The sequence below is a fragment of the Stegodyphus dumicola genome, chromosome 4, assembly GCF_044657685.1.
Source record: "Stegodyphus dumicola isolate Sdum_Otavi_A_Nest chromosome 4, ASM4465768v1".
Lineage (NCBI taxonomy): Eukaryota > Metazoa > Arthropoda > Arachnida > Araneae > Eresidae > Stegodyphus > Stegodyphus dumicola.
The window spans coordinates 28,869,228-28,894,393 of NC_140771.1; the positions used below are offsets into that span (position 1 = coordinate 28,869,228).

Below are 25,166 nucleotides of genomic sequence, written 5' to 3' on the forward strand. Positions count from 1 at the left end.
ATGTAAAGAAGTGGTTAACAAGAGTAACTGAATAACTTCATATGTTTACTACAAAATACAAGGCAATAAAAACATTATAAAAATTATATTTACTTTATTTATCACTGAAAAGCAAATGAAAAAGGTACATACAGGAAATATGCATCTAAACGTGTGCAGTCATTAGGTCATTTTTAAGAAGAAAAGAAGTAAATTTTAAAAAAAGAAGGAATTTGTTTTTTAAAATCAAATATTATTTTGAATCCAATTCTAACTCCATTTTAAACTATGAACAAGAGAACTGCTTTATCAAACAACTATTAATGTAATAATTGCTGCTAATTATTAAAGTTATTATTGATTGCCAGCTACACATCTATTATGATGCTCCATTATCAATTAAGATTGCTTTATTATGAGAATCAGGTAATCATTAAGCTTAGCATAGAATGCTTATTACTAGTACACTAGTATTGCTGCAAATGGGATATGGGGACAGTAATAGAAAGATAGTAAACAATTACATTATTAACAAATGGCATGAAGAGGCAACTAAGAAAAACTACACACTTTTTTAAACCAAAAATATTATTCATTTCCATTCAGAAATGAATGAATCCTTATTCAACAATGTTTAAATCCTACCTGGTCCATTATTATTTCAGTATCAAAATCAGAGAACAATTAACTCTCAAAATACAATAAGGTTTACGCATGGCTGAGTCTTTGCAGTCTACTATTTTCTTTTGCTTGCCAAAGTGTATGAATGTGTTCAAATAATCAAATAAAGTACCATGAGAATAATACAACATAATTTTTTTCAAAGAAATATTTACCTGTCTGCAGAATGCAATGAAAGAAATGATGACCTCTTGTGATGTCAACCAAATCTTAAATATCTGAATTATGACTTTTTTTTAAAGTGGATAAGGTGAAAACAAGTATCAATAAAATATTATTCTCTCAACTATTTGGAGAGTTATGTGTATGGAGTATTTCATGGGAATCGTGAAGATCTGATGTAATGTTTTGAAATAAGTGAAATATTTTCTTTAAAATTAATATTTACAGTTATTTCGCTTGTTTTCACCAAATGCATTGATTTATCTCATTATATTTTGACAATATTTTGATGGATTACTTCCCTCCCCAATTGGTGGCATAGCAAAAACAATAGTGTTTTATGAATTCTATATTTCTTCTTTCATGTTAACAATATCCTAAACTAGAGCTATTACTTTTTAAGCATTACCTAACATTCATCTATAATGCAGCAGTATTTAAATTTAAAAATTGCCAATCTGAAACCATGAACTCAAATACTATTTTACATTTTAATTGTAAAAATGTTCTATTTTCCTTTTCAGCCTCATTTTTGGAATTTCCTAGACTGCTTTTTTAATGCCAAATTACAAAATCCTAATTTTAAAAAAGATGGGATACAATAGTATTCGATCTTTTTTAGGGTGCATATATGAATTTGGAAGGTGAGGAAATGCAGAGGTTTAATTTTTAATCAACTACATAAGGTATCTTTCTAGCTGAAATTTAAAAAAAAAAAATTTTAATTTTTCCACAGCAAAATTTAGAACCTAATTTACCTCCATTCTTTACACTGTTTGATGTGATTCAATATCATATACATCAAATATGAAATGCACATGTAACCTCTGCCTTCATTAGAACAATACTTCCAATTAGTGATGTAACAGATGAGAGATGAATTTATCTGTTAAAACAAAAAGCAAAAAACAGACTGCATTTAATCTTCTGAATGCTATTGCTAGATACTAAACATAATTCCTAATTGCTCATGCAACAGACCCTTTTTTTTGTTAATACAAAAATCAAGAAATAAAATGTCCATCAATTTTTTAATTTTACTGCGAGATACTACGCAATATTACTACTCTCAAGCATATGCTCTAAAAATTGCACTGCTTTTACAAATAAAAAATTAAAAAAAAAAAAAAAAAACCCGCAAATAAGAAGGTTCTATTACGGATCCCACTCTTTTTAATACAAATAATAATGTTGGCCTGGATCTGACATTCCCATGTACCAATGGTACAAAAAATATGCTTAAAATTGGATTTTTAAACTAGCACCCTTTCACCTTAATACAAACTTTAATTTAGCAGCTTTGCACACTAATTTGGTTCCTATTCTATCTGAAAGCAATACAAAAAAATGCGGGGAAAGTGCAGAATCACCCATAGCTTTGCACGTTTCTCAGAATCTCCAACTTGAAAATAACAAGTCAAAGAATAGCACAAACTCAGTATCCCTGTACACATTGACCTATTTTCATTTAAGAAAACATCAGAGAATTGCACAAACTTGGCATTGTGCACTCCCTTGACTTTGTCCATGTACACATCGATACGTGCCATATAAGTGGCCGATTCTGCATGTTACCGAAAAATGCAACAAAGAGAACAAATGCTGTCTAAGATAAACAAAGACAATTTCAATCTTATGTGAAGGTGGTCAACTTACACAGGACTATTACAGTACAAAGTCCATAATCCGGACTCGTCGGGACTTCGGTGATTCCGGATTGGGGATTTTCCGGGTTATAGATCATCAATTTAAATCTGGTAACATGGCATGCAGAAATTATACAATTAAACATATGAAACCATAATTTATGAAATAAGGAGCAATTATGATCTAAACAAATTTTACAAATACAAAATTTACAAAATACAAAATTTACAAAAAAAAAAAAAAAAAAAAAGCTTAATATTTACTTGTTTACTTTATTAAACATTTCTTTCAATGTAAGTTGTTTAAGTTGCTTTTTTGTGCTAATACTTTCTCTTTGATTCTCTGTTCTATAAACAGACATAATTTCTTGTTCAGTTACAAAGTTCCACTGTTCAAATCCTGTAATTGCTGTGTTGAGAATACCGATTAACTTGTTAATCGAAATTTTTTCGTTTTCAATAACCTCTCTGTCACTTTCTTCACTATCGGAAGCGCGCATGTGTAAACGCTTTACGTGCATGCGTAAGTTTGTGGCTTTGAGGTCCGTCCGGATTATAGATCATTCCAGATAATGGACGTCTGGATTACAGACTTTGTACTATATTAACAATGGTAATTATCAGTTTGTTTAATGGTATTCATAGTCCTGAAAGTTTTAGAAAAAATACTGAAGTGAAGCATGTTAAAAACATTATATTCATAAAATTATAAATTAATTGCAAAGAATGTAACCAAAAAAAAATAATCTTAGGAAATGACTTAATTTCATACTTAATTTTTTCAAATACAGTAAATGAATAATATAAAAAATAGCAAACAGAACTTACGACTAAAAAACTTAACATTTTCCATCTCCCCCTAAAAGGCTACAAAAAATCTTGCACCCTAGATCTTGTTTAGCAACAAAAACACTCATTATTCATATGAAGAATTCCTATTTGATTGTAGCCCTTAGTTAATTACTCTTTTCTTAAACTTTATAAATACATCAGTCATTTTATTATTTCATAAATTATCACCTAATTATTTTAAGCTGTTTAACATAATTTATAATTTATAAAAAATTTCTCCAGTCATTCAAGATTTTTAATTTAATTATCATTTTCCCTGCAGCTTAGACATTCTCATATCTTTGAAATATCTTGAAACTTATACAAATATTGTTCATTAATATCATTCACCCTCCCCACCTGAAGCACTGACACACAGTATCACAATTACTTTTTTTTTAATGCCACCCCCCAGTTAGCCAAAAGGGATTAAGTCAGCCTTTCTAAAAAATAAAATTATCATTATTTAACGCAAATGATGAGAAAATTATTCTTCCAATTCATACTGCGAAACAAAACTGCCTAGGAAAATTTAAAAAAGAATCATCTGTTATCAATTCAATGTTTTATAATTTTCTTTTATTGGAACTGGATTCAGAAATAGATGTATATAAGTGTGGACATATGCAAGTATGTATGCACATACATATGTGTGCATAACCACACATACCTAGATGCATTTCTGAATCTGGTCCAATAACAGAAAAGTACTAATTTTTCTAGCAAGTATTGTTCTTCAATGCCATTTATAATTAAGTTTCTTCATTTCTATTGACCAGCTGTCTAAAATAGTTACAATAAAAAATAAAAATTATAAGATCATTTTAATGAGTCCAGCTAGTCTAATTTCATAAATATATTGAAAATTTATAATTAGACATCTCATTTAAATGCATTTTTATTTAAATCAATCAAATTGAAAAGTACAAAAAATATTCTTATTTACTTCACTTTTTGCTTTGAAATAGCATATTTTGTTACTCAGATGAGTAACGAGACAGATTAACTTCGACAAAAAGAACAGTTCGATTAAAGTACTTCCTGCTTCGGTTTCCCTTTCTGTGTGGGGTAAAGAAATTTTGGCTCAAAGTCCACTATTTTCCCAATTTTCCCTCGTGACTAAAATTCCACTGACTAAAAGGACACCAAACCACTTAAGGTAGGATAATTGTCCGCAAAACTATGCAGAACACCTCTATGGAACTATCACTAATGAATAGTGTCACTGATTATTTAATTGATTATTGTATAAACGGATATGAAAAATCACTAGTCATCAAAAGAATTAGCTACAGAATCACCATACAATACGTAAAAATTAAATACGTTTCATATATAATGCTCACTTTCTTTTCTGCATAATCATATTTGCAATTTGATGTAAATCAAAGATTTACTTTTCCATTTATGTCAATTTTTTTTGTCATTTTGGCAAATCTTTGGAATATGGTAACAGGTAGTTTGGTGACATTTTGGTAAGGCGATAAAGGTTACTAGCTAGGACTTTAGCAGTGTACATGGATATAGTCAAGAGTGTGCGCAATGCCATTTTTGTGCATTTCTGGGATGTATTTTTAAGTGAAAATAGGTTGACGTGTACATGGATTATACCGTGTATGTGCAATTCGTAAAAACGCGACAAGCAGTGGGCGATTCTGCACTTTGTCCCAATTTTGCACCTAATCTTCGTCATGATTAAGCACTTTTGTTCCATAAAAGTTCTAGCATAAGCGTAATTCGCCTAGCAGATTATTGGAAAAAAAATGTTGGAAATGTTGAGTAAAAAAAAAAAAAAAATGCCTTTACTTCGTGAAAACAAAATGGCGTCCAAACAAAAACTAGCATGTTGCTGTAGCAGGGTTGGTCGCCAAATTTTTGCCAAAAAATCGCCAAGTTACCATAATCCAAAGATTAACCATCATTTTTTATTATTAAAAATTACTAAACAAAAGTTTATAATCTGTCATTTTTTTTCTTTTCTTTCAAACAGTAAAAACAGAGCAATAATTTTGGCCAATCATAAATTATTATTATTATTATTTTAGTATTATTATTACAGTGTGGAGACAAGACTACATAAAATAAGTTTTAATATGTTACAAAGGTATTTACAGACTAGCTCAACCACCTTATCAGAGGTCATTAAATATTCAGAATGCAACTAACATTGGCAATCATAAAAAATCTTTTAGCAACCATGCACATAAAAGATCTTCGGTTTTAATATGCAACATTGCTATTTTTGTATGCATTCTTTGATACTTTCTGATTATTCGCATCCCCACTAAAAATGCACACAATGTTTTTAAGTCGCATATTACATATATACATACAGAAAGCCAAATCCGAGATTTTATGAAAGATGACAAAAACTACAGTATCTAGTCCACCCCTATGCTAAAATGCTGGAAGTTTCATAAGATGAATCATAATTTGCAGTTACACTGGCACTGGTCTTGAGAAGAGAAAGCTATATGGGAAGATGATATGCATGTACCTGGGTTGTCACATGACTACTTTTTTGGGGACATAATTCATTGCCTCATCAATATTTTATGTTCTTTTTTGTGTGTTTGTGGGAAGGTTGGTACGGATAATCACACAGAGATTCCCCCCTCCCAGGGGTAATGCTAAGTTCCAGTGATTTTTATCAATAAATCATATTCTTTCATCTTAAATTTTAAACTACACACTTATGGGATTTGTCTGCAACTGAAGAAACTGTGGTAAAATTTCTAAAGAACTGTAGGATTTTGTCATGAAGTTGCTTAAGACAGCAACTGCTTTGAATCTGTTCTTTAAACCATTGCAATGATATTTCCACCAGAACAAATAATACAAAAACCCATCAATATGTTTATTTAGTGATTTATTTTTGTGATAAATAGGTAAATATAAAATAAATATGTATATAATAAATCATCATTTGTAATATATATCATAATTTTTCAATAAATTATTGCCAGACTGCACTAAGTTGGTTATGGTAATGCATAATGCCAGACTATTAGATATTTTTAGAAAAATATGAGAAAGTATAAAAAAAAAATACGAATAATTTTTTTTAACATTGCAGAAATGTTTTGATATTGTTTCTCTAAGTTATTGGAAAGTTGGGAAGAAGAGCAGAAAATACATAAAATTTAATTCCCTGTTGATATATTCAGTTTCCAATGAGGAAATCTGGTTGGCTTCTTGCAAATTACAATAACGGCATTTCATAGTAGTATACAAGATTATTTAAAAAATTAATATTTCCAAAAGAGCTGAAAACAAATGTTAGTTGTTTCTGTTTCAAATAGAAATTTAATAATTCATGTTATTTTCAATTACCAAACACTGGCAATGACTGCTAGCAGTGCACTCCATCCTGAAAATGGCCTTTGAAAACCCTTTGAAATAAAGGGACATTTGGATTTCCTTTTCCATACACATCTTAATACTTAATGAAAAATTTTGCAATTTTCACATCCAACTATTTATTATATACTATGCCAAATTAATAAGAGTTAAGTAACTTTCAAAAATTCAAATATTAGAATTTATTAAAATCTGAATTAAAGAGTATTATATAATAATTCTTTAAACCTTTGATTTTTTTGTACATTTTAAGTATTTTACCTGATTTGGAGTTAACATTTTCCCAAGTTCAATATCATAAAGTGTATGCATAACTTGCAAAATGTAAAATTCGCACAACTGAGATGATTCCTAGAAAATTCATGTGATCTGGAAAATGGATAAGATTAAAAATGAGATAAATAATATTAACTAAAAACAGAGATACAAATTTAAAAGCATATCCATCCAAATAAAAATTCACATACCTTAAGATACTGCTGCCAATGAAATGCAAAACTGATATACAACTTAGCAGTAATCTTCGGCGCAACTCTGCATTCTGTTCAGGGTTGTTTAAGAGTTCTACATGAGACTAGACGTAGAGTGAGCATTCGAATTCAATTTGACTAGATCTCAAAGACTCTTCTTGACTACTAAATGAAAAACAATTACATGATTTGTATCACTAAGCAACGTTTTCTGCAGACAGTATAACGCAGTGTATTTTTATGACAATTTTATATTTTATCACACGTCCTTCTGAAATAATCCCAATAGAAGAGAATATCAAAATTCCGCAAAATTGAAGACATTTATAGAGAACTTCAATCATTGCTTAATAAAGTGACTTTATACCGCTTAAAATTATCCCAAAAATATAATACAAAATTACACAATAAATCTTTAAACTCCATTATCAGCAGAATACGTTTTTAATTCTCCAATAAGATGCACTCTCTAAATAATATTTTGGTTATTACAGTGGGAAAAAATGCAACGCCAAAGAAATATTAGATGTTAAAAGTCGAAATGCCATCCCTTGGAAGCTACAAAACACATACTCAACACTCTCATCATGTTTACTTTCGTCCGCAAAATTGAGATGATGCCAGATAGTTACGTTTCTCCTGTCAAGAATTTGGCTGGCTTCCAACTTACGAATGAGCAGATTTTTCGCACCGTCAGAGATCATTAAACATCATCATCAACATTAAAAAAAGTCATCATCCATAAACGTACGTATAGATTTAAACAGATTTATACAAAAAAATTGAGCTCATAAGAGACAGCATGTTAAAAATTACCCAAAAATGTGTAAATAAATAAATTAAAAGGAATTAAATACAACCAGGCCATCAATAAACACTGTAAGTTCATAAGTACGGCTCTTTTGGCCATCTGCGATTATCCACGCTAAAAATGTGAAATGTTGAAAAATTTTTGGCTCTTTTAGCCCTCATTTGAGCAATTCGCTTAACATCGAGTTCCTCTGGAATTTTAGTATTTTCGTAGAACCAGCGTGCTCGAAAAATCTGTCTCAGAGTCACATTTTGATTAACTTGAAGCTTATTTAAAGTATTAGAAACAAATCCCTCGACAGGGCAGGCGTAGGTAACAATGGGCCGCAGCATGTGCTTATAGATGGGTCTATATACCGTCTAGTATAGATATTATTTGGTAAAGGACCGTTCAGACTGGGGTTTATCTGAGCTAACGGAGTTAGTTCCATGTGTCGATTAGCTCTGCTATGCGTTAGTTCAGATTTTTCAGTTCCGGAGTTTACACTTCCGGAACTTAGGGATTATGTGTGAAACATGGGGCCACGAGTTATAAAGATCTTTATACACCGTGGATGCATTTCTATGTTAAGCGTTGGTCTAAAATGATCCCAAGGTAGGTTATTTGCTTGGTCTAACGGATAACAGTATACGTACTGATGCTGGCGGTGACGGCCTGTCGCTGTGTGAACATCACAAATTCTATGGTGCGAGTACAAGCCAAAAATTGTAACCCTCCCTTTCTGTAGTGCGTGACCAAAAAAAAACGGGGGAGGGATTCGTGAAATTTTTTGCTTGTCAATTGAGTGGATTGCTAACATGCTTTTTGTTTTGATAATTGTAGCCGCGCTTGCAGTTGTTTAGTTTAATGAATAGTTTTAGAGTAGAGAATGAGTAATTTTATGTAACATAATGGCAACTTTTGATTTGCTTACAGTTTTTATCCGATGAAAGCATAACGATTTCGTGTTTGACAATGTTTAATATATATGTTCCACAAATGTGTAATTTAGCATCAACACTACTTCTGCAGTCATTATTTACAAAATGCTTCATAGTGGTTCTTTCGGGAAAAAAAATCTAAAGCTTTATTTGATAGCTGTAGTTTTTATTTTCTCGACTATACTGCTGCTAGTTAGTGATATATTCGTAGATAAAATTCATTTTTCTCCACGTTTCACGAATTCTTGTATTCTGTGCCCTATAAAAAGTAATCGAACTTTCATAAACAATACTGAGCCTTTGTATTTTGCTGTAAATTTTTCCAGTAATGCTCAAACAAATGCAATTAATATTATGCTTTTCTTTACGCATGCTGATCATAAACCAGAATTGAAAAATAAACTGGTACGATGTATATCCTCCCTCTTCAAATATGCAACTCTTCATCTTCATTTTCATATTCTTACTGACAACATAAGTTTGAATAGTGCTATAGATGTCATGAAAGAGACAGCTGTACTAGCAAGAACATCAGTTGAGGTATTTTACTGGTTTATTATTCAAAGGAATTTAAAATATGAAATTGTAGTTTTGAGGAAAAGAAACTTGATTCACTACCCGAAAATATTACAAAATTTTGGACTAAAAAATTTTTTTATTTTCTAACATCTGTAATTTTTTAAAAAATTAAATATATATATTAAAGCTAAAGCAATTTATGAAAAGATGGTAGTATTTAAAACAAAATATAAACAAAAACTTACGCTTTATAAATGCATCCTTAAAAGTACAGAATTTTGGAATCCTTTATGAACAGTTTTGGAGGATAATTGTCAATGGTATTTAAAAATTTAAATAAAGAGAAGTATAAACAAATCTCATGAGTATCAAAACTTTGATTAAAAAGCTTGTTAAGGCATTATAAATTTATTTAATTTTTAATGCATGTGTGTTTTTGTCATTTTAATTGAAATATGTTATCCTGGTTAGGCTAGGTTTATTGTTATTATATTTGTTCTAATTTATTTCACTTTCACCTTTTATACATACAACATTTACAGAAAATTATTGAATATATTAATTTTTTTTACAGTTTTGAAAATTTGAAGAGCTAAAACAAATTTCAGTTTATGACATCAAATATATATACAGTCATGAGTCAGGGATATATTATTTACATGTGGTTTCACATGGGAAAATGTTATTATTTTGCAGTTTATAGTTTCTCTCTTTCTTTAATACAGATAAATTCCTTTCAATATGTAAAATTAGGTTCAAGAATATGCTGCTAATATAAATATGAAATAATAGCTCTAGCTCTTAATGGAGATATAAAAAAAGGAAATATATAATTTTTAATTTATTTAATTTTAAAGTGAAAAGATATTAATATTAGTAAAAGATGTCTTGCAAACAATGATTGTTGTTGCTGAGTGTGTATGAGAATTTGCTGTTTATCAAATAATGAAATATGAAAATAATATGCAAAAGTAAAAAAAAAAAAAAAAGTAAGTGAGCTTATTAAAGAGATTTAGCCTGTAAACCTCAAATAACTTAAAATTTTAATGATACTGTATTTTAGAGATTTAAAAAATGGAACATAAATAACAGATTATTTTTGCTTTTACCTTTTGATGCAAATAATTTTTTCAAGTTTACTAAAATAAAATAGTGGGAAATTGGATGCATCAGTTAAGTTGCTGTGGTAGAGAGTGTTTGGTTCTAAACTGCCTTTAAAATGTGAAGGGATCTTTCATGTTTATCGATCACCAAAATTTTCGAAAGGTGATCTTTCTACTTAAAATAACATTTCATTCCCAAGCATCGACTGTTTGTTCATCAGCAACAAATAATTCTTCACTTTGTTTTTTGGAAGAAAATAAGGCCTGTTTCATGGAAACAGATTTTAAAAAAAGTTTCACTAATGTCGTAGATACTATGTCTTAGATACTAATGTCTTAGATCCATATGCAGATGAAAGAGAGTTCTCCTATTTAAACTTTTCCCATAATCCAATTAAATGCTTGTATTTTGGAGGTGAAGTGTTGGCTCTAGTGTAGAAATTGGGTGTCCATTCAATTAGCGATAATTTTTTTTAAATTATTTTGCCAATGAAACCTCATTTCTGGTTACCATGAGAGTTTTAACTTTGTTTAAGCTTCCTGATTTTTTTTAAATGAAAATAGATTGATGTGTACATAAACAAATTTAAGGCAGTGTGCAATGCCTAGTTTGTGCAATTCTGGGATGTTTTTTTAAGTGAAAACAGATTGATGTGTACATCAGGGGTGTTTGTGGGACCCCAAAAAATCCCCTGAAACTTTTACGGACTTATTACCGACATTTTGGAGTTTCGAGAAGGGGGGGAGAGAAATGAAAAATTACAATTATGAAGTATTGAATGACCTAAAAGTTCAATGAATTACTTTTTTTTTCAAAATTAATAACCATAAATTTTCAAACATATAAACTACTACATTTTATGTAAATATTTTAAATTACCTGAGTTAATTCTTTAAAAAAAATTATCTAATTTCTGCTGCTTTTTTTTATTTTCTGATGTTTGTGGGCTTGTCTTTCTTTTGTGGTGAACTTCATAATTGCAGGAAGGTTGACTTTTATTTTCCTCATTTACAGTTGAAGAAATTTCCTCGAGAATTGCACATGCAGAGGTAGAAGCAGTTTGCTTTTCTGCTAATGTAGAAGGTTTTTCAGACTTCTATAGGTGACTCATCTGAACTCTTGATATATTTTCCAACGTCTGTTCATATTCAGTAAGAGATCTTTGTGAATTGGATCAGTCATTGGATTTTTTGAGCCATATTTTTCACATGAGGTTTCTTTAGAAGCCATTAAATCATATTTAATAGTCTGCACTGCATCTAGGGAATCAATCTTAAGAGAGGTTCTATAGTCAGTGACAAGTGTATCCATTAAGTTGAATGCACTTTTCACTAGTTCCACCTAAATGCATTCCGGACACCTTCTTCTAATTGTATAATATCACTATTTATATCGAGAAATTTCATAGTGAAATTCTCTTGCGTACATAAATAAAAAAATATTTCAATAAACAAAACGAAAAATTTACACGTGCATCAATAAATGAAACGAAAATTTTACACAGCGGAGAAAAAAAAGTTGAGAAGCGATCAATGACAAATAGCTAATACGGCAAAAAATCCCCCTTCTCTACTTATTGGCGCCACGCCAGGAGAGATAAGACCTTTGAACCCAGAGTCACGTGATCGCACATCTGGTCGAACGAAGTCTCTCCCTTTTTTTTCTGCTGCGCCTACTTGTCGAAAAGAATCCAGAAGAGAATGTCCGAGAACCGGGGGAATGAGTCATAACTCGCAATAAGGAAAGAAAAAAAAAAGAAATTTTTTCCCCCTTTTCACGCATCATCACTGCCTTTGGAGAAAGAAAGGAAAAGTTTTCACCACACACACTGACCTTGCGTTTTCTGCTTTCAAAGCAAACAAAATTACCCAGATCAAAATAAATAATTCATTATTATTCCTACTTCCTTTTGAACGACGATCCCCGGAATTTCCCCGATTTCTGGGTATCGAAGTTCAAAATCCCCGGAATTCTGGGGTTTCCCCGGAGCACAAACACCCCTGGTGTACATACACCCTGGTGAGTTTCTGCAATTCTTTAACTTTTTATTTTGGTTAAGTTTATTTGTGTAATTAATGTGACCTTTTAATAGTTATTCTTAAATTTGATTTGCAGTTAGATTTGAGTTAAACTATATCCTATCCTTCTCTTGTCGTAATATTTGTTCAGATGAGAATGTGTACAAATTTAATAGCAAGTAACATATTTAAAAGTAGGAGACTAACAGTAAAACTATTGGAGCTGTCAACGTGTCTGATATTTTTTTCTGGTTGTAAGTGCTAGTTTGTTAACTGCTATGCAGTGATAAGTGTTTTATAAATTTAGAGATAATGTAGCAGTATTACAAATTTAAAGATGTGGCAGATGAGGCATTAATTGGAATGTAGTGTCTTGTAAATGATTTGAAACATATTAATAATGAAACATACATTACCCATTTTATTTGTATACAGTTTTCATTGGGAGTAGATAAACATTTAACTTGGTCGTAGTGTGACAGCTAAATGACAGTTAAATTTTGTATTAGTTTAAGCCAGTTTCAGAAAACGAAAACTAAAGATTAATAAAATTTTCTAAGCTTCTTATTTATAGAGTTAATTCACTTTTGGGTAAAATGCCTGAAACAAAATTTGCTTTGTTATATGACTTTGTATTCCCTAATAAGCATGAAGTGACTTTCTATATAAAAAGAATTATTTCCTCCTTAAAGTGTGTAGCAAATAAAAAAAAAATTCATAATAAAAGAAGTGCCACCATCTAAATCTTTGACAACATTTGAAATTTGCAGGTTACTAAGTTAAGCAATTAACCCGCGAGCACACACACCTATCCGACGAACACGAGAACACGCGCCGGGTATGTCATACCCGAATAAAAATATTGTAAATAAAAATTTGCCGAAAAAAATTAATCGTTTTTTTAAAAGAAATTAAAATGTAAAACCAAATTAATACTTCATTTTAGATAAAATAGGAAACAATAAGGAGAGGAAAAATTATTTACTTACAATTTTTTTAACATTGTTTACAAAATGGGGTCATATGTTCCATATATATACTTTTGCTACAATTTTCACAAATGAATCTAGTCTTTCTATCGTTTTTCTTGGAGCACTCTGTACACCTCTTGTAAGTCATTTCAGGTTTTTTGGAGGGCGGTCCATTGTTAACATGTTCATCGGTGGTCAGAGTTCGTCCAGAATCAGGAACCACAGATGCTCGTCATCGTTCATTTTGAACATTTTCTATTAGCTGCATCCCTAAGGCTTTGAGAAAAGTACTCATCCCGTTCACAAGTTAAATTTTCTCGTATTGAATCAATATAAATATTTGTATTATCAACTACATGTTTTAAAATATCTTCATCGATAAGCAATGACAAAAACTCTAGAGGTGTTGAGACGTCTTTAGAATACTTTGTATTTCCAGGGAGTTTAGTTATAATATTTTTGGCCCCAATTCTAACATTAGTCCGGAATTTATTTTTCTTCCATTTTTTCCAACATAAAACTCATTGCTACATTCCAGAGTTTCATTTTCTGTTTCTGTATCTGAATCACTGCTCTATACGGATGAATCATGATTACTAATTATATTCTTCGTCATCAACATCTTCCTCTTCTTCACTAAATGAATCCTCATCAGAAAAAACTGTTTCAAGGAGATTTCTCAATCTTTTCATCTCTTCATCGTAAGGAATATACGGCTCCATGCTTACAACTCAAAAAAAACTTATACTAAAAGCTTGAAAACGAGAAGTTGCAAAGTGACTCACTGAGAAACGCCAGTACACGCGCGGGTATGACATGCCCGAACAATGCTGGTCCTAAAAAACCATTGCACTTGCCACCTCAGGAATTTCCCCCTTTAAGTATGTGACCTTGAACTCAGCTACACCAAGTTTCATCCTTTTATGAAAGAATAGGCGAGAAATATACAAAAAGAAAAATGCACATGGGTATGACATACCCGTCGCGTGTGCTCGCAGGTTAAGTGGCCACAGGAAGTACATTTCTATCAATAAAAAGTACATGCCAGAAAGCCAATAGTTACTTATCTAACTGAAGTGGTAATTTTCCCATTAGGTCCTTTGTTATGCATTTACCACTTTTCAGTTTCATCCCTTGAACAAACTACTAGGATGAAAGTAGTACTAAGATCATTATTTAAAATAACAACCAAGAATGGAAGCACTGATGCTGAATGAAAGAGGGAAAGGTCCACTTACAAAAGACAGATACTCAGACAACTCATTCAAGAAGTCCAGAAAACCAAAAAGCCAAGTATTTATGTGGCAAGACAAGCTCTAAGCTTGGGTTGTTAGAGCATTACCTTTAAAAGAGTTAAAAATATCTCTTGATGTTGCACAATCAGGATTTTCTATATATTTTGGGGAGGGGCTTCTGATCCATTATTTTTCTGGATATCTTGTTAATATTTAATGCATTAATTAACTATATTAAATTTATCATGGTTCTTTCTAAAAACTTATATTTAGAGTTCATTGTAATGTGTAATTATAAACTTGTTATTTTACATATGGTCTTGACTTAAGGAATGGGGGGAGGGGAATTATTAATTTTATTTAGCGAAGTAAAATGTTTTGTTATGGCTTAATAAAACATTTTACTTCACTAAATAAAATTTCTTGATTTTTAAAATGTTTTAAATGCAGTTTATGTTTTAATATTGTATTTATTTATACAAATCATAACATGATTAATTTTTTAGGTGAGCTTTTATGATGTAAATGCATTTGTGGAACCTCTGCAAGAACTTATCAATACAATACAACCATTGTTCAGTTTCAAACAAGGTGCATATTATAGTGATGGTTTGTTTTTTATTTCAGTTGGTTTATTTAAAATTATGCTGTTGAAGAAACTTATAATAGTAGATGCTGATGTCAAATTTCTAGATGATATCAAAGAACTACATGATTATTTTAATAAATTTCCAACTGAAGCATTAATAGGTGTTGCAAGAGAGCAGCAGCCTGTTTATCGTCATGTGTTGCATAAATATCGCCGCATCTATAATGACACTTTGGCTGGAGGTCCACCACCTGATGGTAAAACTGGATTCAATAGTGGTGTGTTACTTCTAGACTTGGAAAAAATGAGAAATTCTGACTTGTATAACAAAATTGTGAATAACTCAAGTTTTATTTTGTACTTGGTAGAAAAGTACAAATTTAAAGGTCATCTGGGAGATCAGGACTTTTATTCATTAATTAATTTGGAATATCCTTCTTTGTTTTATCACTTGCCTTGTACCTGGAATCGACAGTTGTGTCAGTGGTGGAAGTATCATGGTTATAAAGATGTGTTTGATTTATATCATTCATGTTCGGGAAAAATACATTTACTCCATGGGAACTGTAACACTTTGATACCTGATAAATAAGAGTTCTTAAGTATTAGTTTTTTTGTACAATATTAGCAAATAGTAGTTAATTTTCAAAGCAGCAATATATTTACATGTATCTTCAAACAAATGTGTAATTGATAGAATTTATAATGTTAATATGTACAATTCTTCAATTCTTTTTCAAAGTATTTATTTCACAGCCTAAGAACATGAGAATGAATTTTTTAATTCTTAAAGATAATAAAAGGGCAAAATGTTTCAAAACACAAGTTGATATATTTAAAGAAGAAAAAACCGAAGTTCGAGGGTGAAACAAAAAACATTAATAAAACTTATAAGAAAGGCTTTCAGAATAATTGGGTTCTGAATGTGTTCAGAACGCATTTAAAATCATAAAGCACCTTCACTTGAGTTGTTGGAAAATAATGTTTAAAATGAGTATTCCAGAGCTTTAAGATAAGCCTAAAAATTTTTCTGTATTTTTTCCTGAATCTTGATGACTTCACTCAAGAAGCTTTTTATTAGAGAACCAAGTGTAGTATCTTCGGTACTTAATCTGTACCCCTTTCGCAAAAGTCACCAGTTGTCGGTCACTAATTTTTTGTAGGCTAAGACACAAAAGAAAACAGCTATTTAAATAAATGCTGTTACACTAAGACAAGTTAACAAAATTAAATATGAAAAAAATATTTATAATAAAGCTTTTTTTTAGATTTCCTCTCCATGTGCACAGCAGTCCATTTTAGCTTAAAAAAGCACACATACCCCCCAAAAAATTTATAACTTTTTGGTAAATTTGCATCAAATTTATTGAAAAATGCAAGATCATTAAAAATGATTTATTATTGTTATATACCATTTTTTACTCCAATAATAACTATCAAAACAATACTATACCTAATTTTAGTGATAAATTTCAGTATTTTTGTGAGGAATAATATTTTCTTTCATTTTCAAGATGGCTTAATTCAAAAATACAAAATACTCATTAGCTAAAAAACTTTAAAAAAAAAAATTACATCAAATTTCATACTAAAATTTATTTATAGCTCATGACGCATGTGAATCATTTTATATGCTGTAACATTTGCTTTGTAAATAAATAGTTGATTTTATTTTCTCTCTCTGTATATATATTATTTTTTAATCTAATAAGTATTTAGTGCCAAAAACTTTTGGAAATGATTGAGAAGCTCTGTTTGATATTAGAAATTCAAAATGCTATTAGATATAAGAAATATTTTTGTTGTAGAATTTGTTATGTATTTATTTATACATAGATGGATGAAAAGCTTAGTTTATTTTCGAAATCCTGGGCAACATTTTAATTATTTTCCTTTTTAATTCTGTACATGTTTAAAAGTTAAAAAAGTACATGCATTTTTAACTGATCCGCAAGGGGATGGGGCAAGAAATTCAAAAGTGAATCTGATTTGTAATGTATATTTAATTTTGGATGATACAGTCAAAAGTCTTTAATCCGGACTCGTCGGGACTTCGGCGATTCCAGATTATAGATCATCAGTCTAAATCTGGCAAGATGGCATGCAGAAATTATAAAATTAAAAATATGAAGCCGTAATTTATAAAATAATGAGCAATTATGATCTAAAGGGTATCAAAATTTACAAAAAAAGAAGCTTAATATTTATTTGTTTACTTTATTAAACATTTCTTTCAACGTGCGCATGCGTACCTTACGCATAGCCGAAATTAGAAAATTGCAACCAGAAAACTATTTGATTTGTATTCGTGATATTTATAATGACGAGGAATTTGATTTAAATAATATCAAAGATGGAGTACATCGAGATGAAATACTACATTTAATAAGGAATTATAAGCCGAATAAAATAAAAACATCTGGCCTGAAGATGAGGATAGTGATGACAGATCAACTTCCAGTTCATTGCGCTCTGCGACATCCCCCCCCCCCCCGCAGAGCAGCGTGAAATTGATAAACAGATTTCGGAACGGTTAGATAAACAAAGGATATACCTTTATCCATTTTTTGTAGCAATTCGTTTTTTGTTTGATGGACGTCGAATCATACTTTCGTTTTCTAGATCCTTTGGGAGCTCCAGCATCGGAAATTCTATTTGACATAATCGAAAGTTCAAGCTTACTTTTATAAAATTGCTCTTACAGTCTGCAAAAAATAATAAGCCGGATCCAATTCGAAGATTAAGGAACAACGCAATCATCAACATTAACTGAAATAGATAATTAGATAATTTTAGCTTATGCCGTCCGACGCGAAAATGTATTCTGCACTTGCGCAGACGCATATGCGCAGTCGTAAATGTCTTGCTCGGACGAGTAAAACGCCTATGAGCATGCGTCAACGCGGCGCATGCGCAGAAAGATTTTAGCTTTGAGGTCCGGATTATGGGTGTCCGAATTAACGACTTTTGACTGTATCACATCATCCAAAATCTTTCTACAGACTCTAAATAATCTTCTTAAATTTTATAAGCAGTGCTGTAATTTTAATAGTGCCAAGTATCTCATAAATAATTTGGATCAACTGAAACTCTAATTTCTTAAAGACTGGCATCAGTTTTAGTTATGTAAATCACTATTTTTAAATTCATTCTAATGTTTTCTTCAACAACTTTTGCTATTAATAAAACAAATTACAGATAATCTAAATTGAAATATGCTTATTTTTACACTAGAGTCAATTTTCCATAACATAGATGAAGACTGCGATTTTTTCAACTAAGCGTAATTGTAAAGACTATTTTAGTACCTGGATCTTTATTAATTTAATGTGCAATATTTTTGCATTTTGCCATTACTGCAGTATTTTAAGGACCTTTGCAACTTGTTAGAAATCTCTTTCAAAAAATGTATATATACGAGAGTTTAAAACTTTTTATATTTTTGATACATTTATATATTATATTTAAAAATTCTAGAAAGAGACATTGACCTAATGGCTAACATATTTTGATGCATTTAATTATTTAGATGTTGACAATTTATCTGTTATGGATGTTTATGAAATAATTTGTATTTATTTTTAATGTAAAATACAATAAAAATGTTTTATACAAAAGTCATTTTCTTTTTGTTTTAGTCCTACATAGATCCTTGAAAAAGTATCAAACTTCTATAATATATATACAGAATGTGCAAGAGGATTGGTATCAAAAATATATCAAGGACATTTTGAATTTACTGAAAATTTCAAAAAGAAAAGCAAAGTAATGTTTTACAGATTGAATTCATTCAATGAAACCTTCATAAATCATATATCCTTCAAACAACCTTGGAAGGAAGAACAGGTACATTTTAACTTCAAAGAGACAAATCTCAAAATGCAAAACAGATTCCCTTTCTCAACTCAGTTGTTACAGGCTCTTATTAGTGATTCTTGCAACTGCATCCAACACATAATAGTCAGCAGGATTGCAGTCGAATTTGGAGACCCCATATTTGGAGTAACATAATTAAATGAATTATTCTTGAGTTGCTTCCGAGTTTTCACAATCATGTGTGTTGGTGCAAAATCTTAGTGGAAAATATACAGTCTACCTGCAGCAATTTCTTTAGCCCTGGGCTTACCCATTCCCATCAGAACATTTTGATTCAATCTTGTACCTTTTTAAATGATGTTCAGGCAGTGTTTGACCTTGTGTATAGCAACCATGGCCTCTACATTCGTCCGATTCCAACTGCTAATTAAATTCGTATTTGTCCTCAATGAGCAGCTTTAACTCTTCTTAAGACCCGCCCACACAACTATGCTCGAAACGTAGCTGATGAACACGCTTTTACGCTACCAGAGAGAAAAGCATCCAAACAAGTATACTTGCGAAGAGTGCATTTAACCAATAGAATTATTTTGTGCAAAAATCACGTGGGACTTTAATTTAGCTTCAACGGAGCTGTATCTTGTTACTTCGCTGTGCTTTTATATGTTTGCAGCAAATTGCCTGAATCAGATGATTTTTTGATAGTTGGAATTTTACTTCATTAAGCAGAGGCAAAACCGCAAAAAAAATTATGAGAATTGTTCCGAAAGATTTATTCAGAGCGACCTGTTTAAAGAGATTTTTTTTTTTCCCCTTACTGTCTCGTTTGCGAAATTAACATCTGGAATTATTAAATTCCTAGTATTAGCTCACACTCTCCGTATATTTTGTTCAAATTTTCAGTCGTTAATAAAATACTTTTTCATCCACTCAAGTTCAAATACAATTTTTTAAACTTGTAGTAGATGACACTTTATGTTAATACAGCTTTTTCACATATTAAAATTTTTTATTTATTTTTTGTGGACCTAAGTAGGAATTGACTTTTTTTTTTAATATATATTACTTGTTTTTTAATTACTTCAGGATGAGTAGACAGTTTATGAGAAATTATGTGCACAATAAAATATGCAATAAAGTAAAAATAAAGAGATAATGCATAGATGATATATGATAAAGAGGTGCAGATATATTATTACATAAGGGTTTCTAGTTGCAATGCATATTTTTAAACTAAATTAAAAACAATAATAATGATGAATAAAATAAGAAATGAAAACAATAATAGGTAAAATAAGAATATAACGATTCATGATTAAATATAAGAAACACATTTCAAAATGAGAAAAGCTAACTGAATTGTATACTGTCTACGGGTGAGGTTCGAACTCACCACCTTTCCATTTGCCAAGCAGTGCGCTGACCACTCAGCTATCTGTGATAGCAGTGTTTGTGAAAAATAATGTAACAAATAGAAGTCACTGCAAAGGTAATTTAATTAAACTTCAATAAATGATTGCTGTATGACACAAGTTGTAACTTTCCTCCAAAATTTTGTAATTGTATTTTATTGAACACTCTTTCACAGTCAACTGCTTTATTTTAGAAGTTGTTATATTGCTAAAGTTAGTCTTTGGTGTATTTAATATTGGAATATTTATAGAGATTTTTATTACACAAGATATAGCCAATATTTATAATAATTAAGGAAAAGTTTGTACGGCAGAAACTTTCATTTCGTAGAAACTAATTTATTTAGGTTCCTATTACTTATGATGTTATAAACAGGTGAAGCATATGGATATACTGGTCGGATCGTTGCTTTATAAATATACAGTTTTCCCCTTTAATGAGAATTTGAAATTTATACCAATATATATGGTTTGAGAAATCTGAAGATGGCGTGTACAATACTCATTATTTTATTGCTGTATACAGTTACGATATTTTTAAGCAGAAACTCATCTCTGTGTGGTTCTGATGGCACATCGAAAATGGTAAGCAAGAAGGTTTTCTGATTGTGACACGTGATAAGAACTCAGTCAGTTATTGGCTGTTCGTTCACATTACGGATGTAAAAGCTGAACAGGAAGGAACTCAGTTTTTACGTCTTCTGCGTCATATGAATTTACGCCGGCGTCAAAAAAGTTGCATCAACTATGTCGTGAGCGTACTCGTGTGGATGGGCCTTTACAGTTGTTGGTCATTCTGGTAGAGATAGAATAGACTTTCACCTTCCTTCTCAGCTCTTTAAGGCAAAGTCACTGATAGCGGAAGACGAGGATTAGAATTCATATTGTCTGTAATTTTTCTGTTTATCTCATATATATTCTACTTGTGCACCCTATATAATGAATATTGAGTACAGTTTTGTTTTACTTATGTATAAACATTATAAGAATAAAATATGTATTTAAGTAAGAACAAATGTAGAGAAACTTTGCACCAAAATTACTTTCTCGTGAATACATTTAAGAATACTTTTTTCAGGACTGGAAATACATTAAAATTTAAAAATACAGACATATTTTTTATATTAACTCTCATTTCCTAGTAAACATTTTTGGTTTTCTTGCATAAATCTCAGCCTCTGAATTTTCGAAGTAGACATTTCTACAAGATCAACCACTTGAAATTCCTCAGTGAGCTATTCTTTGCATGTGCATTCTATGATCAATCATTCAAAATTCTATTTAAGATAATTTATTCTTTTCTTTGATAGAAGAAAAATGAGTATTAAAATAAGCATGTACTGTAGATAGTAGACTTTCTCCTCCTGAAAGCATATAATGTTCATGTCAAACTGACGTTCAGCTCTAGCTGCGAGTTACAACAAATACTATGGCCACTAAAAATACACATAATAATTTTCTCCATCCTTAATCCTTTAGCAGTAAAAATCTCCAAAGTTTGCTTGATCAGTGAGCCAGGCAATAAAGTCACTGAGCAAGGGTAATTCGACCTGCACTCAAAATCGGCTGGCTGCATGGGATTTTTTATGGTTTTCTCTATGCCAACCAGTATCCTGTTAAATAAGTTCTCCATAAAGGCATTTCTCCCACAGACAAATAGCCTTTGAATTGCTTTTCCTTAATCAATTAACCTGTATTCCTGATTGATGTGGTTAGCAATAATAGCTGGCATGTTGCTAGATTCAAATCTTGGAGAAGGTGTGGATGTTTATAAATGTCTATAGTTTTTGTAACATGGTAGTATTTAATATACCATCAAGCTGATGGTCCCCATTGACCTTGGCTTTTCTTTTCCTGGAGTGTTTGTTCTCAATTAAAATTAGAATGTGACCCCATAAAGAGCCCAAGGATTTCATCAAAAACATTTCTTTTGGCTATAATGAATTCAGGGATTGGATTTAGATCCTCTTGAGACAACAGTATACGCGTCAATAACTAATATTACATATCTGACAACTTATGACTTTTCTTAATTTTATGAAAATTGTTTTATTTTTATGACCTTATGCAGTAATTTTTATTTTCAAAACCAAAAAATTGTATCACTGTTTCAGTTCTTCACAAATCTAAAATTCGTAGCAAACATCTGGTTTCCATTTAAATTTGTTTTCTTTATCATGTTAAATATATAATGAAAGTTTTTGCAGGTGACCTATCTGCTTTATCAGCTAGAGTTAGAATGAATAGCTGAATCAAGTTCAACTTCTTTTACTGTTTTCTGCATGCTTCGTCTTCTTTTAAATTAATTCTAAAATTTAAGTCTGATAATAAATGTTTTAAAGCACAGTTTCCTAATCAAAATCTAATAATAATTTTTAGCAGAATTTAAAAAGCACTTGTAGTTATTTTAAAATCATTTCAACTTATTTAATTTCTCATTTTTTATAAATGTTTTCCCTTTTGTAATTGTTTCAAATTAGTCAAGTGCATGTCTGTTTTTTCTGAAAAATTAATTTTACACTTTTTACAAAAATCTTCCGATTTGTCCTCTTATAATATTGGAAATATGTACTTTTTAAGGATCCAATTTTTGAATTTATTTCTCCCTTCTACACTGCTTAACTTTCAGGTTGTCCATAGTAAAAAAGAAGAGGTATGGTATTTGATTTCTTATGAAATAAAATTTCAAAAACTAATTTAAATATATATTATTTTAAGAATCACACAGAAAATCAAAACAAATGAATTACACCAGAAAAAAAGACAAAACTATTCTTTTCATATAACATAGTGCACAGTTATACAAAATTAAGAATTATTTTCCAATGTAAAATTTAGGCACATTTTCTCCTGAAATCATATGCCTCTCCATGCCTTTTTCAGTAATAATACCTATTCGAATGACACCTCCACTAGATCCATCTCTCCACATTGCATGGGCCAAGGCTAAAAAACAGAGTAAAATATTGTTAGAGCAAAAAGACTTCATATAGTCAAAATTTTTTAATCTGGAACGATCTATAATCCGGACCTCAAAGCTACAAACTTTCTGCGCATGCAAAAACGCATAATGCGTTAAACATGCACATAATACCTTTACGCATGCGCGTTTAATGTATAACGGACGGTATAAGCTAAGCTAAAATTAACTAATTATCTATTTCAGTTAATGTTGCAGATTGCGTTGTTTCTTAATCTTCGAATTGGATCTGGCTTATTATTTTTTGCAGACTGTTAAAGCAATCTTATAAAAGTAAGCTTGAACTTTCGATTATATCAAAAAGAATTTCCAATTCTGGAGCTACCAAAGGATCTACAAAGAGAAAGCATGTTTCGATGTCCATCAAACAAAAAGTGGAATTGCTGAAAAAAATGGATAAAGGCTCTAACTTTCTCTAACCATTCTGAAATCTGTTTATATCAATTTCACGCAGCTCTGGGGGGGGGGGACGTCGCGGCGCGCAAAGAATTGGAAGTTGATCTGTCAGCACTAGCCTTATCTACAGGTCAGATGTTTTTAATTTATTCAGCTTATAATTCCTTACTAAATGTAGTATTTCATCTCGATGTACTCCATCTTTGATATGATTTAAATCAAATTCCTCATCATTATAAATATATCACGAATACACATCAAATAGTTTTCTGGTTGCAATTTTCTAATTTCGACTATGCGTAATGTATGCTTTACGCATGCGCGCATTGAAGGAAACGTTTAATAACGTAAACAAATAAATATTAAGCTTTTTTTTTTTTTTTTTTGGTAAATTTTGATACCCTTTAGATCATAATTGCTCTTTATTTCATAAATTATGCTTTCATATTTTTAATTTTATAATTTCTGCATGTCGTCTTACCAGATTTAAATTGATGATCTATAATCCGGAATCACTGAAGTCCCAACAAGTCCGGATTAAAGACTTTTGACTGTATAATAATAAGTATTTATAGTATATTAGTACAGTATAAATTTCAAGATTGGTACTTGTCGGAACTCTGTACTTAGGATTTTTCTGGATATTAGATCATAAGTTTAAATCTAGTAAGATGGCATGTAGAAATTATAAAATTAAAAATATGAAATCATGATTTATGAAATAATGAAGGATTTATGATCTAAAGGGTATTCAAATTTGCAAAAAAAAAAAAAAAAAAAAAGGAAAAATGCTAAATATTTATTTTTTACTTTATTAAACATTTCTTTCAATGTAAATTGTTTAACTTGCATCGTTTTTTGTGCTAATATTTTTTCTTTAATTCCATAGACATACATAATTTCTTGTTCAGTTACAAATTTCCATTGTTCAAGTCCTGTAACTGCCATGTCAAGCATTCCAACTAAGTCGTCAATAAAAATTTTTTCATTTTCAATAACCTCTCTGGCACTTTCTTCACTATTGGTAGTGGTATTTTTTTAAAAACCATACTACAGATTTTGTCATCCATTAATTGATTGATGACTGGGGTTTCATCGCAATAAAAAATTTCTGTTATATTATCTTCATTTATTGTCGTTTCTCTAAATTTCTTAACGGAATCCATTAATTGGAAAATTTAACCTTAGGTTTGCAATATCCGAAAACCTTCAAATTCGCAGCTATCATCTTCATCATCCTACCATGAAATATGGTAACTGGCCATC

At 30.5% G+C, this 25,166-nt stretch overlaps 3 protein-coding genes across 5 annotated transcripts in view; 1 reads left to right on the forward strand and 2 right to left on the reverse strand.

Annotated features, from left to right (window-relative positions):
* The window catches only part of LOC118183720 (protein FAM13A-like), a 109,433-nt gene extending 101,409 nt beyond the window's left edge, over window positions 1-8,024 (reverse strand). The window contains exons 1-3 of one of the 3 annotated variants that reach the window (XM_085814639.1): window positions 7,534-8,017; window positions 7,127-7,294; window positions 6,921-7,028 (exon numbers count right to left, since the gene is read on the reverse strand). In XM_085814639.1, coding sequence (XP_085670765.1) covers window positions 6,921-6,971 — 51 coding nt within the window. In that variant the 5' untranslated portion in view covers window positions 6,972-7,028; window positions 7,127-7,294; window positions 7,534-8,017. Of the gene's footprint in view, window positions 1-6,920; window positions 7,029-7,126 lie in introns of all 3 variants that reach the window. The other 2 variants (XM_035353314.2, XM_035353317.2) reach the window with 2 other exon arrangements.
* A 570-nt stretch (window positions 8,025-8,594) lies between these two features.
* LOC118183721 (xyloside xylosyltransferase 1-like) lies at window positions 8,595-18,919 on the forward strand. Its single transcript, XM_035353318.2, has 2 exons — window positions 8,595-9,400; window positions 15,214-18,919. The coding sequence occupies exons 1-2, from the start codon at window positions 8,966-8,968 to the stop codon at window positions 15,886-15,888; spliced, it is 1,110 nt and encodes a 369-aa protein (XP_035209209.1). The 5' UTR covers window positions 8,595-8,965; the 3' UTR covers window positions 15,889-18,919.
* A 4,297-nt stretch (window positions 18,920-23,216) lies between these two features.
* Prosbeta1 (proteasome beta1 subunit) overlaps window positions 23,217-25,166 on the reverse strand; it is a 39,407-nt gene continuing 37,457 nt past the window's right edge. The window contains exon 6 of the mRNA XM_035353319.2: window positions 23,217-23,470. Coding sequence (XP_035209210.1) covers window positions 23,340-23,470 — 131 coding nt within the window. The 3' untranslated portion in view covers window positions 23,217-23,339. The remainder of the gene's footprint in view (window positions 23,471-25,166) is intronic.